Below are 13,056 nucleotides of genomic sequence, written 5' to 3'. Positions count from 1 at the left end.
CTCAATTAGAACCAGAGGAGATTAATAAGGTATTTAATGCAAAAAATATTATTTTAAGGAATTCAGTATATTTTGGGTGTGATACTAATGCTTCATTAAATACTTATTTTAGATTTATAAAACTGTTGTTGAAATGCCTGTTGTTAATGTTCAATTATATATACAAGGTTATTGGCCTGATAGTTCTGAAGTTCAAAAGGTTTAAATCCTAACAAATATATATTTTTGTAAAGGCTATTGTTATTAACTGTTTAATATTTTTAGAAATTGGTTAGAAATGGTGAAAGAATGGAAATATTAGGAAACAATGAATATACTTTAATAGTTGAAACTAAAATTTTAAATCGAGTGATTCCATCAAAAGCTCATGCTCCAAAATTTTCCAAACCTAAAGATATAGGTTGGTTTATGGTTCTTGGATCTATAGAAAATTGGGAGTTGATTGCATTAAAAAGAGCTACTAATAATCATTACAGAAGATCATCTAGTAGACTAGCATTTAGTACACCAAGCTTCTCAGGTAAGTACATTTGATGAACTGAGCAAATTATTGTTATAATTTTTCATATTTGAATTAATTAAGAAAAACACTGCAAGCAATCAATTTTTATAAAACAATATTATAGTAATTTTAATTCCCAGAATATATATACACGCAGGATTAGATAGAACAATATTTAAAATTTATATAATCACTGATTTTGTCCATTTTAGTCTAAGCAGTAATTTACTTAAATGTTAAAGATCTCTTTTTATTTGCTCATTACATTTTTAGTAGAGACTTCTTATATTAAAAAACTGTCATTTTAAATAATAAATTATTTTTAAGTGGAATAGTAGTGACACCTTTCTGTTCATTAGTAAAATGACTTCAGTTACTACTCTTTTTCATAAAAATGAATTTTTTTTTTTACTAAAATATCTGCTTATATAGTATATAATTATATTTATTATTATCAATAAAGTTATTATTTAAATTTCCTTAAATTTAATAACTATAATTTACATTGTTTATGAAACTATCGATTCATCTATGAAAAAGTAAATCAAAATTTTGTTTTATTCACAAAACTGTTAAAGTATCTTAATCAAAAATTATTCTTTGTACAAAGTTTGTGTTTTATTTTATAGGTAACATTAACTGGACGTTTTATATGATGTCTGATTGTTATCTTGGTCTAGATCAACAATATGAAATTGAATTGACTGTGATTTATAGTGATAAATAAAAATTTAAGCTTAAAATAGTATTGTTAATATTATAATTATACTATAATAATTGTTATTGTACTAAGTTGTTTCAGTATATATTTATTAATGTATTTGTACATTGATTTAAAATAAAATATTTAAATTATTTTTTTGACATTGAACATTGTTAATTGTAATGGTCTATAAATGATCCTTCTTTAGGATATATTTACAAATTAGATTAAATTCCATTGTACCAGGGTAAAAAGTGTGGGCAAAGTAACAGAATATTTTAGGTAAGATTAGGAGAACACCATGGTTTTGCTTTAAGCCCTTACTTATTTTCTATAGTGATGGATGAATTTACTAAAGAATTACAAGGAAAGGTATTGTGGTACATGTTGTACGCTAACATTATAGTGTTAATAGGAGAAAATAGGGAAGAAATTAATCAAAAGTTAGATGTGTGGAGATCAGCTTTTAAAGGAAAGGGATTAAGATTAAGTAGAAGTAAGATAGAGTTTATAGAGTACAAATTAGACAAAGGAAAACAAGAGGTAAGTGAAATGAAGAGATCAGTGACAATAAGTAAGGACATGATAAGACATATAGAAAGTTTCAAGTATTTGAGATCAATTAAAAAAAAAAATGGTGGTTTTGATAAGAAGGATGTAAGACATAGGATTATGTGCGGTTAAAACCATAAAAAAAACTGCAATTTAATACAAAATGTTTTGGACAATTAGGGAAATATGAATATCATATGAGACAAATTTATTTGTCTTATACTAATAAAAACAGTTTTGACTTATTCCTTTTTTCCTGAGAATTATAGTTATTAACTTGATTACCTATGTACATTGAAATTTTTTAAGAATTATATAAAAAAATTTTTAATTTTAAATTAAATTGGACAAGCTACAATCATAGATAGTCATTTTGATTATACCTAGAAACATAAAAAGAGGGATAATGCATTAAATGTGGAAGTTTTAAGATATTTTTGACGCATTACTGTTAAAAAAAATTATTATTAATAAGTACAATTTATATTTAATATATTATACAAATTTCTACAAGTACAAATATTTTTATATATACCTTATATGATTTTAGATGTTAGGAATAGCAAAAAAAAAAAACAAACCTTATCATAGTCCCTTTTTTTTTTATAAGAATAATGCCAATTAAATGTTTTTTTATCTAAGATGTGAAATTTCAAAATACATCTCTGATTAACCTAACCATTCTATTATGCTATATAACTGTTAATGTAGAAGTTTCACCTGTAGTTGTAATACAGAATGTTCTAAAAGTTTAATATGAAATTAGAAAATAAAGATTACACAGCAGTTTCTTTTTTTTATATTATATAATTAAAATAACAAAAATATACAAATTTGTATAACTAAATATAAATGACATACTATTATTTATACATATGTAGAAGCAATAGCTAATAATTTTGTATAATCAGCACCTTTAGCAATAGTTTTTTCTTTTAAAATTGTTCTTAACATAATTGGAATTGGAACATTTATACGTGTACCCAATGGTGTACCATTATCATCAATCAAAACAATATTATTACTATCAAATCTGGGTATATTGGGTTTTTGTTCTTTAACACAACCTACAATAATTGCTTTAACTTTTTCTCCTTTAATAGCAACCAATATTTTGTCCCCTATTGTACCAATACCTTTTTTATTGTAAATATGTATACAGCGAGGTGGTTTACCTTCAGCCATCGCTTGTTTTCCAATAGTACTATTATCAACCACACGTAATCTTGTTAGCTTCATAATATGATTACTAATGGGAGAAGTAGAAAATGGTCGGAAACAAACCGTAGTCTAAAGTAACGTATGTAATATGTAAGAATGAATACTAAATAAAAAAAGGTACAATATTGATGAAAAGTCTTACCATATTTGAGAAAATTAATACTTCAATAAGTAAATATAACAATAAGTTATAAATTTTCTTTTTAAATTGATAAGTTGAATTTACTATTATAGATTCTTGAAAAAATTCTCGGCAAGTAGCATTATATTTTACAACAAATTTATTCTTTACATATCTTTGAACTTATGTTTGATAAAAAATACCGTATTATTGTCATTTTCAAAGCTGATAAGGAAATTTTTTTACGAACCATCTAAATTGAACTTCAGTGTTCCACTGGTAGCACTGATAATACATTCTTCTATCATATTTTGTTTTTCGTTTGTTTTAGTTGTCTGACAATTTCAGCTTTAATAAAGTAGATATACTTTTTAAACCCACTTAATATTTCGGGTAGTATTTAGGCTTAAATTTCTGCGTTTATCAGGCTTACAGACTTTGTTTTGTTACGATTGAACTAGTCTAGGTAATGACTTTCGTAATAATTTTTATTAGTGTTACTTTTACTCCTTAATTTTGACTGTTTAATAAAAAATTATTATCGAAATAAAAATTTTGATTTTTAAATTTATTAATTATATTTATTAATAATTAAATGCCCGTTAATTTTTTTTTTTTTTGATAATAATTTTTTTGTTTACTATAACTAATCATTTAATTGTTATTAGATTTTTATATTTATTCAAATGAACGAGTCAAATGAAGAATGTTCTCCATTTAAGGATAGAAAAAAGAAGTGAGTGTTTTTTTCTTTATTTTCATTAATATTTTTAATCAAATTTTTAATTATTTGCAGAACCCATATGTCACTTAACGATAAAAAACGACTGGCTAGAGAAAAAGCAGAGCAGTATAATAGTAATGGTAGGCCCCTACGTCAATATCATATGCTTACTGCAGAAGAGGTGAAACAAGGGAAAGAAACTCATTGGGAAGAATTAGAAATAATTGGTAAGTTAATAATCAATTAATTAAAAGTAAATTAAGAGTATATATATTTTTTTACTAATAGGCTGTGTTAAAAATATAAGTCCATCCTTATGGCAATTGACATCCTTAACTGGTCTTTATTTAAATGATAATCAATTAACACGCTTACCTCCTGATATTTCAATGCTTGTAAATTTACAATATCTCGATTTATCTGGAAATAAATTAAGGAGTTTACCTGCTGAACTTGGTGAACTAGTATACCTAAGGTAACTAATTATATTTTATTTTTTTAGTACTTGCTTAATATATCACATTTTTTTAGAGAGTTACATTTAAGCTATAATATGTTGAGATCACTTCCACAAGAGTTGGGACGATTGTTTCAATTACAAGTTCTAGGCTTAGCTGGTAATCCTTTATGTCAAGAACTTTCAAAAATTTATAGTGAACCAAATGGCACCCATAGATTACTCATGTACTTATTGGATAGCTTACAAGGTAAGTAAATTATTTTTTTAATTTTAATTTTCTTTTATAGATTCAACAATTTTCTAAAATAACAATTTATAGATTTAATATTATAATAATATAATAAATATTTTAAATTTGTTGAAAAATCCAGTTAAATGAAATTTTAAAATTAAAAATATCAAAGTTTTTAAAATGAATCAATTGAAAAATATATTTTTAATATGGTACTAGTTAAAAAATAATGTTTTCAGTTAGTAAAGATTTTGATTGAGTAACTGTTTTAAACCACTCAATGCATAACACTATTCAAAATACTTGATACTGAAAAATCAATCTTTTCTTAGAATTTTCTTGTAGGTAGCGTGGCCGAGTGGTCTAAGGCGCTGGTTTTAGGCACCAGTCCGAAAGGGCGTGGGTTCGAATCCCACCGCTGCCATGCAAATTTTGCAAATAATTTTGACCTAAACATATTATAGCATAGAAATATTACATGACTTCTTTTAGTTCTTTGTATAAAATGTAGAATTTTCAATTTCTGTTTGAGTTAAAGCTTTTGTAAAAATGTGATTTGGTAAATTATGAATAACAGACATTAATTTATCTTATTATGATAAAAAACAATGTTTACTTCATTTTCATAAAAATATTCATCACTAATGTTTCAGTGTTGATTTTTTAATGAATTCTAGTATGATGTCATTTAGTTAATTTTGAAAAAATGTATAATTGTATTTGTTTAGTTGTTTATTAGTATGAAAAATTGAAAATAGCATAAACATGAAAATTATAGTAATTTTTATTTTACAATTAAAATACAAATTTATCAATCTAATAATAGTTCATTAATTAAACAATAAAAAATCATTATTTTAAAAAGCACTACTTTAAATTAAATTGAAAATAATATTTTTCTCTTTATTATTTCATTAATACTTAAACTACTAATAGTAGAATTATTCTTATATTTTATTAATTTTGGAGTGTTACAATAATTTATAAAGCTTGTGTTTAAAAAAAATATTTTATAGTTAATAATAAATACAAATATTTAAAAAACAAATTTTTTTGAGGAAATGTATAAATGTATAAATTACAAAATGAAAATAGATATTTAAACCAGAATATCAGTATGTTTTTTTTGAAAACATTTTTAAATAAACAACTAAAAGACTTGCAAAAACTTGTGTAAAATAATAGAGTTATCTTGTTTTTGCAATCAACCCATCAATTGTTAGAACATTTCTTATTTTTGCCATGATATTAAAGACTATTTTTACAGTCATTAAACCTACTAAATATTTTTGAATAATTTTATTTTATATATGTTGTTATCCAACTGTTTTATAATGTACTCCTAAAATTTACTTATTCACTTATTAATGAGTTGAAATAATTTAGGTCTACATTTTAATTTAAATTGTTTGATAATCAATTAAACAAACATAATTAGTTTGAAATCGTTAACTACTAAAAAGTATAACTTCTCATAAGTCACCATGTTGTTTTAATATTTTGACAGTCAGAAAGCAAAAATATTATTATTTTCAAATAATTGTTTGTAAATTTAGTAGTATAACTGTAACATTAAATAATTATTCTTATTTTTTAAATAATTAAGCACAAATAAAATTGAATAGTAATGTTTGGTTATGTACTTCATTAAATTGATTATATGTTTAAAAGTATTTTTGTTATAATATAATTATAAATATACTTATTATATTTTCATAATGTTACATAAATTATTGTAGATTGATTATTGTTAAATATTGTTGTTTCGGTGCCGTCGAATATGAAGGTAGCGTGGCCGAGTGGTCTAAGGCGCTGGTTTTAGGCACCAGTCCGAAAGGGCGTGGGTTCGAATCCCACCGCTGCCATCTACATTTTTAGTGCTTTTTTCTTCTTTTTTTTAATTCCTTTTGCTGTGCTGAATAATGAATACTTTTGTTTTAATACTGATTTTGAAAATATATAGAAAATATTTTTCTTCTCTTGGTTAGTTATTGAGTTAATTTAATTTTTGTTACTTTTTAGATTATAACTAACATTTTGCTTATTCATTATCGTCCTCAATATTTTTTACCAATAAGCTTACCGTTTTTAAGTAAAAGACTCATTTTTGTGTCTTAGTACATTTGAAATCATATTCCATTATTCATTATTAGTCATAGTAATTTTTATAAATTAAAGAAAAATGAATACAACATTTTCCTAATAAGCAAATAATATTTCTATTAAGTATAAATATTATAATAATATTTATTTTATTTTGCGTGTTTCTCACTGAAGAGCAACATTTCTTATTATTTAATACATTATTTTACCTCCAATAATGTGTTCTGAAGATTGACCGGATTTAAAAGTAGGGCCTGTAGCGAAAACCTTTGATTTTATGTATGATTGTTTCATGTCATTATTTCCACCAATATCTTACAATGGGCTTATTTATCTTAAACCGTGTATGTGTTTAATGATCCGCTACAAAGTTGGGTCAATCCGTGACTTATCTGATGAAATAACGTTTTTTACGGGAATTTCACCCAATATCTTTTGGCAACAATTGACGTGTCATTAACAATCGGCATTGATCTATTTGAGGAAAATATTGTATATCATTCAGTTTTGTTAATAATTGAATATTTTCGTAACACTGCAATATATATTTGTACGTTTTTTTTTTTAGAATCGCTAATTACTAGAGCAATATATATTGTCAAAAAAAAAAAAAAAATCTGATAAATTTTACTGTAATTGATTATATTTTAGGTTTGTAAAGTGTTACAAAACATATACACTTATATTTAGTCTGAGATCTTAAATTAGAGTTAAAATATAAAATTTAGCGTATAATGAATAAAATAATAGAAATTTATTTTTAACATATAAATAAATATACTGAATACTTTTAAAGAAAAATTTGCGTGGGGGATAATAACAATCAATGTATGTATGCTGTTATGTTAATCGTTACTATGTATGTTTAATGCCATCAAATTGATTTTCAAAACATAAAATTTTTGTCAAAAACAAAGGTTCTCAACTAATATGGTCTATTAACTGTAGTAGTTCTTCACTGGTTTACTTTTTATACACTTTCATTATATACATTTCTTTATTTCAATGTATAATTATACATCGAGTATAATATTAAATTTTATTTTTTTAGCTAGATTCTGTATTACTCATAAATGTATAAATTAAAATTAAGATACTTGTAACATAATGATACTCACACATTTAATTAATTTAATCAATCTGAGATGTAGTTGTATACTAGAAAGTTTCAAGCTGATTGAGATTAGATGCTATATAACCTCCCAGAAAGTTATTTGAATAGCTATAAGCTATTCTTATGATAATTATATAGAATTCTTAATTTACATCAGTTTATAATTTTTAATTAAGTTAATTAAATGGTGTTATGATTTACATGTAAANTATGTATGCTGTTATGTTAATCGTTACTATGTATGTTTAATGCCATCAAATTGATTTTCAAAACATAAAATTTTTGTCAAAAACAAAGGTTCTCAACTAATATGGTCTATTAACTGTAGTAGTTCTTCACTGGTTTACTTTTTATACACTTTCATTATATACATTTCATTATTTCAATGTATAATTATACATCGAGTATAATATTAAATTTTATTTTTTTAGCTAGATTCTGTATTACTCATAAATGTATAAATTAAAATTAAGATACTTGTAACATAATGATACTCACACATTTAATTAATTTAATCAATCTGAGATGTAGTTGTATACTAGAAAGTTTCAAGCTGATTGAGATTAGATGCTATATAACCTCCCAGAAAGTTATTTGAATAGCTATAAGCTATTCTTATGATAATTATATAGAATTCTTAATTTACATCAGTTTATAATTTTTAATTAAGTTAATTAAATGGTGTTATGATTTACATGTAAAATTTTCAATCGGATTTCAAAAAACCAAAAATTGATTTCTGTGATATACTTTCTAACAAGATATAAAAATTATATAAAAAAATCTTAGGAAAAAAATTGGTGCGTTACTCAGATATTGACATAATTCAAGTTAGTGACTAAAATTTAGATTACTTTACTTGATCGTATCAATTCGACTATCTTAGACATCTTTCAGACAAAAAATAAGGTAATCCTGTTAGACCACACTTATGTTTTTATGAAAAACTAGTGAAAAAAGTTAAGACTTATTCATATGGAGTTTGTAATTTTAATTTATTAAATATTATAAGTAACATCTCTGTGCACTTGTTACGATGTTCGTGTTTAATTAAACTTGACAAATTCATTAAAGTCGAAACTTAAAGTCATTGAATCAAATGTTTTTTCTTTGAAATTTTGTTTTTAGAAAACTCGGTGAATATGTGCTCTTTATATTAAGTAAAATGTTTTTACGGCACNTTACATGTAACATTTTCAATCGGATTTCAAAAAACCAAAAATTGATTTCTGTGATATACTTTCTAACAAGATATAAAAATTATATAAAAAAATCTTAGGAAAAAAATTGGTGCGTTACTCAGATATTGACATAATTCAAGTTAATGACTAAAATTTAGATTACATTACTTGATCATATCAATTCGACTATCTTAGACATCTTTCAGACAAAAAATAATGTAGTCCTGTTAGTCCACACTTAAGTTTTTATGAAAAACTAGTGAAAAAAGTTAAGACTTATTCAAATGGAGTTTGTAATTTTAATTTATTAAATGTTATAAGTAACATCTCTGTGCACGTGTTACAATGTTCGTGTTTAATTAAACTTCATTTAACAAATTCATTTAAGTCGAAACTTAAAGTCATTGAACAAATGTTTTTTCTTTGAAATTTTGTTTTTAGATACTTGGTGAATATGTGCTCTTTATATTAAGTAAAATGTTTTTACGGCAGTTTTATATTTGCTATAATAATTATGTGCTAAAGATGGCACACGAAACCTTCAAAATCATAGTAATAATGTCGATAGAATAATACTGTCCGTAGTAACTTTCTCAAATGTGATGGAAGTAAAAAATAATAATTAGAAAAGTAACGTTTTCTCGATTTGTGCCGCCGCACCAACTAGAGCCAGTCTTGTCTCGCGCCGCCGGTAGAGGGGCAAACAGGTGTTTCTCGTCCGTCTGTGCGGCGCACGGCTGTGGCGGTTCACTACTGTCGTCAGTCGGTGTTTGAATACGCGAGGTCCGAGTAGTTTGTGTCATTGCAGTTGTGTCGTTGTCGTAGTGAAAAGTGTGGTCGCGGTGCGTCAGTAGTGCACACCACACACATGTGCTGCGACAGTGAGTGCGCGAAATGAACAGGGGCCCTACCGTAGCCCAACCACCTCTGCTACCCGTCGAACGTTACGCGGGCAATTGTCTCATCAAACCACCGTCGTCTTACTTCGGACATGCGGTTGTCGTCGAACCGCAGCGGTGCCGGTACGACGCCGTCATCGGATATCGGCCCTTGCCACCCCCGCCCCAGCAGCAACAGCCGCCGCCTTACCACCATTATCGAATGCAAGACTGGTACAATCGGACACCGTATTGGCACCAAAACGGCGGTCCTTTGGCAGAGAAGGCTAACTTTGCGGCCTACAAACACGGCGCCCCACTGATACAAGTGAGTGCCGCCGTCTCTGCCGGTAAGTATAGAAATGGCGGAACGAAAAAGTACGTGAAAAAAACTCCGGAACAGCTTAAGAAAAATGACGGCAGCGACGAGAGTTCGGGTACTGCGTCGGAAAACAGTTTGCCCAGAATCATCAAGCCCAGGAAACGCAGGAAAAAAGAACGAAAGCCTCAGCCGCAACAGACCATTGTCGTAGTGCCTGCAGTGGCCGATAATACTTCGGTGGTTGCCGTCGATTACGATGAACAGGACGAAAGACGAGGAGAAGGAGAGAAACGCGAGCAGCAGCCACCGCTTTTGGATGGAGTTGAAGAATCGGTACAAATGCCGTTCGATACGATTAGGCTGACTGCCGATATTAAGGCCGTCAGTCTCGAAGATGTGTCCACGTGTCAGTGCGCGTGCTGCGACCCTGTAGGCAATGTGTGGGACGTGGGACGCCGGTGTTTCTCGCCCTCGCTGACTCGACCCGAGCCGACCCGAAGAAGTTGGAGCGAGTCGTTCCCCAAGACGGACACGGTCAACAAACAGGATAGCAGTCGAGTGAGGACTCACAGCTTGGAAGTGTCGTCAGAAATCGTCACCTCACACAATGGTCACAGAGATATTGAAATCAAATTTTTCACCATGCCAATCGGCAACCAATAAAAAATATATATGTTATTGATTTTGATGAGTTCTTTTTGAAAAAAGTAGTCTGCTTAGAAGCGAAATTTCATCGAAATTATTTACTTCTTAAAATGTTTCACTTTTGTAATTATTTACTTACAAATTAATTTGTAACTGTTTCAAAATATGTCGAATTTAGGTAAATGGTATTCGTTTGTCTTAACTGTTCTCGGATATTATTGTAATCATTTTATTCACTAAAATATCGCAAGATAATTATTTTCTCGACAATTGTTGTAACTCGTTTGAAGTGGTCTCAAAAATTACTCTAATATTAAGTTATTATTATGATTATTATTATTATTATTATTAATATTATTTTTCATTAATGTTATATTGTTAATTCCCGCCGTCAAATCGTTCCTAAAAATATACTACGGTTCGATTTTTTTTTACTACGGAGTTGTATTTGCGTTAGTTAACTAAATTAAACTTCTGTTCATGATTATTTATTAATAATTTGTCGGTTTTTTGTATAAAAAAAAAATTTATTTTACAATGAACTGTTCTGTTTGTATGCATAGCCACTGCTAATAACGTAGAGACGGCCTTAACATGCGATAATCATTAGTACGACCATTGGAGAATTTAATATATTTGAAATCGATCAACTCGAATAAATTAAAAATTCCTTTTAAGGAGGTTTGGCCATTTAAAAAGTACGTTCAGTGAATCCTCATTCCTTCTAATATCATGTTAAATTCGCCAAGACGCCTTTACAGTTGTATTACTGATTGGAACACAAGCGAATACTCCTCTTTTTGTTTTAAAACATTACTTGCTAACGTTCACAATGAATGAAATGTAATTTTTAAATAATTTTTTGGATTTTTATAATTAATTTATTTGGGTGTATAATCATTTTATTTGTACTGTTTTTCCGACGGGTTTAAGGTGTTCATCTATCTTACTTTAATCAATTTTATTATTATTTTATTGAAAAAATCATTATTTATTATTATATAATAATTATTATTCACTCATTTATCATAAAGCGTAACGTGCATATTTTATTATTTTTGTCGTTATAATTATTGTATTTATTAAGCATTTCATTGTGATTTTATTTATTTTTATTTTAACTGCGATTAAATTGTAATGTTAATACTGTGTATTTTACAATAGCCGACGTGTGTGTTCAAACACTTTAAGTTATTATTTACAAGTGAAATAATAATGATAATAATTTGAAACAATAATAAGAATGTACAAATAAAGGAAACATTCTTTAAATAAAAAAAAAATTGTTATTAAATTTATTTCAAAACCAGTCTATTGTTAAAAAAATAGTGCGCAAACATCTTATCATTTGTGTTAAAAATATGATGTTTACAGTCACCTGAGCTACACTTAGCTCTTAGAGCCAGTAAACTTGTATACAAGAGAATATTGATAATAAAAGAAATATTTGAAATAAAAAAATAATAATTAAAATTGGGTTTTGTGTGTGTATGTCTTTGATTTGGTTTTTATTTTATTATTTTGTTTATTATACATCATATCCAACTGGTACAAACAATAATTCTCAAGGTCTAAAAAAAAATATATTTTTCTTCATTTTTTACATGTTTTATTCGGAGTGTTATGAGGGGAATAATAGATCGTTGCGACAATATTGTATTTCTACAATGTATTAGAGTAACATACCCAAATTATATCAATGAAATTAAAGCAATCACATATTTTATACAAATATAGGCCCAAGGACGTCGCGCCAGGAGACGATAACAAATTATATAAGGTAAAAACTTGAATTATTTGTTTGAAACATTTATTGTTTTTTTGTGTCAGTAAACACAACAACAAGTTATCTTGTACGAACGTCGTGTCTTTTAGGGTTGCCATCAATTGTTCAGAAATAATAATATCCTGCAAGACAATTTACCACAAACGTCAATTAATCGAGAAATAACAAATCGAAACCGTATAATTGGTTGTAAATTCAATTGTCTGCTCACAAATAATATTTAAGAGCTATCAGTATTTCAAATAATTGTTGTTTAAATTCGAATGAAAAACAGGAAAGCGTTGAATTCTCTTGCGGTCAATTAAGTTTGTTCCATTCATTCAAATGCAGGTACTATTTAAAAATGTAATTTAAAGAAAGCAAGTCCTTTCCATAGCCATCACGTAGTAAAACACAACCATTTTGAATTGGTAGTTTGTATATAATGTAATGTCAATTTAAACTTTGTAACGTTTCAATATTTTGCTTTGCATTAAACTTGATTCATTTACACTCACTATAATAACTTTCGA

The 13,056-nt window shown here is 27.2% G+C and overlaps 3 protein-coding genes and 2 non-coding genes across 6 annotated transcripts in view; 4 read left to right on the top strand and 1 right to left on the bottom strand.

Moving 5' to 3' along the window:
- Window positions 1-6: 6 nt before the first annotated feature.
- On the top strand, window positions 7-1,373 carry LOC126908784 (activating signal cointegrator 1 complex subunit 3-like). Its single transcript, XM_050691074.1, has 4 exons — window positions 7-29; window positions 113-199; window positions 265-520; window positions 1,132-1,373. Exons 2-4 carry the CDS (start codon window positions 134-136, stop codon window positions 1,227-1,229), a joined length of 420 nt encoding a protein of 139 aa, XP_050547031.1. The 5' UTR covers window positions 7-29; window positions 113-133; the 3' UTR covers window positions 1,230-1,373.
- A 1,171-nt stretch (window positions 1,374-2,544) lies between these two features.
- Window positions 2,545-3,298, bottom strand: LOC126908788 (39S ribosomal protein L14, mitochondrial). Its single transcript, XM_050691081.1, has 2 exons — window positions 3,121-3,298; window positions 2,545-3,047 (listed from the first exon to the last, which is right to left on the bottom strand). The coding sequence occupies exons 1-2, from the start codon at window positions 3,121-3,123 to the stop codon at window positions 2,625-2,627; spliced, it is 426 nt and encodes a 141-aa protein (XP_050547038.1). The 5' UTR covers window positions 3,124-3,298; the 3' UTR covers window positions 2,545-2,624.
- Window positions 3,299-3,387: 89 nt separating this feature from the next.
- Window positions 3,388-13,056, top strand: part of LOC126908786 (CCR4-NOT transcription complex subunit 6-like) — a 40,990-nt gene continuing 31,321 nt past the window's right edge. The window contains exons 1-5 of one of the 2 annotated variants that reach the window (XM_050691075.1): window positions 3,388-3,565; window positions 3,768-3,835; window positions 3,896-4,050; window positions 4,112-4,298; window positions 4,355-4,530. In XM_050691075.1, coding sequence (XP_050547032.1) covers window positions 3,786-3,835; window positions 3,896-4,050; window positions 4,112-4,298; window positions 4,355-4,530 — 568 coding nt within the window. In that variant the 5' untranslated portion in view covers window positions 3,388-3,565; window positions 3,768-3,785. Of the gene's footprint in view, window positions 3,566-3,767; window positions 3,836-3,895; window positions 4,051-4,111; window positions 4,299-4,354; window positions 4,531-12,361; window positions 12,539-12,633; window positions 12,875-13,056 lie in introns of those variants that run through there. The other variant, XM_050691079.1, reaches the window with a different exon arrangement.
- Trnal-uag (transfer RNA leucine (anticodon UAG)) lies at window positions 4,860-4,939 on the top strand. Its single transcript has one exon. It is a non-coding gene; the product is annotated as a tRNA-Leu (tRNA).
- Trnal-uag (transfer RNA leucine (anticodon UAG)) lies at window positions 6,301-6,380 on the top strand. The gene has a single exon. It is a non-coding gene; the product is annotated as a tRNA-Leu (tRNA).

The sequence above is a fragment of the Daktulosphaira vitifoliae genome, unplaced genomic scaffold (genome assembly GCF_025091365.1).
Source record: "Daktulosphaira vitifoliae isolate Bord-2020 unplaced genomic scaffold, ASM2509136v1 Scaffold_9, whole genome shotgun sequence".
Classification (NCBI taxonomy): Eukaryota; Metazoa; Arthropoda; class Insecta; order Hemiptera; family Phylloxeridae; genus Daktulosphaira; species Daktulosphaira vitifoliae.
The sequence above is the reverse complement of the archived record's forward strand: the minus strand, read 5'-3'. Positions and strand labels throughout refer to the sequence as shown.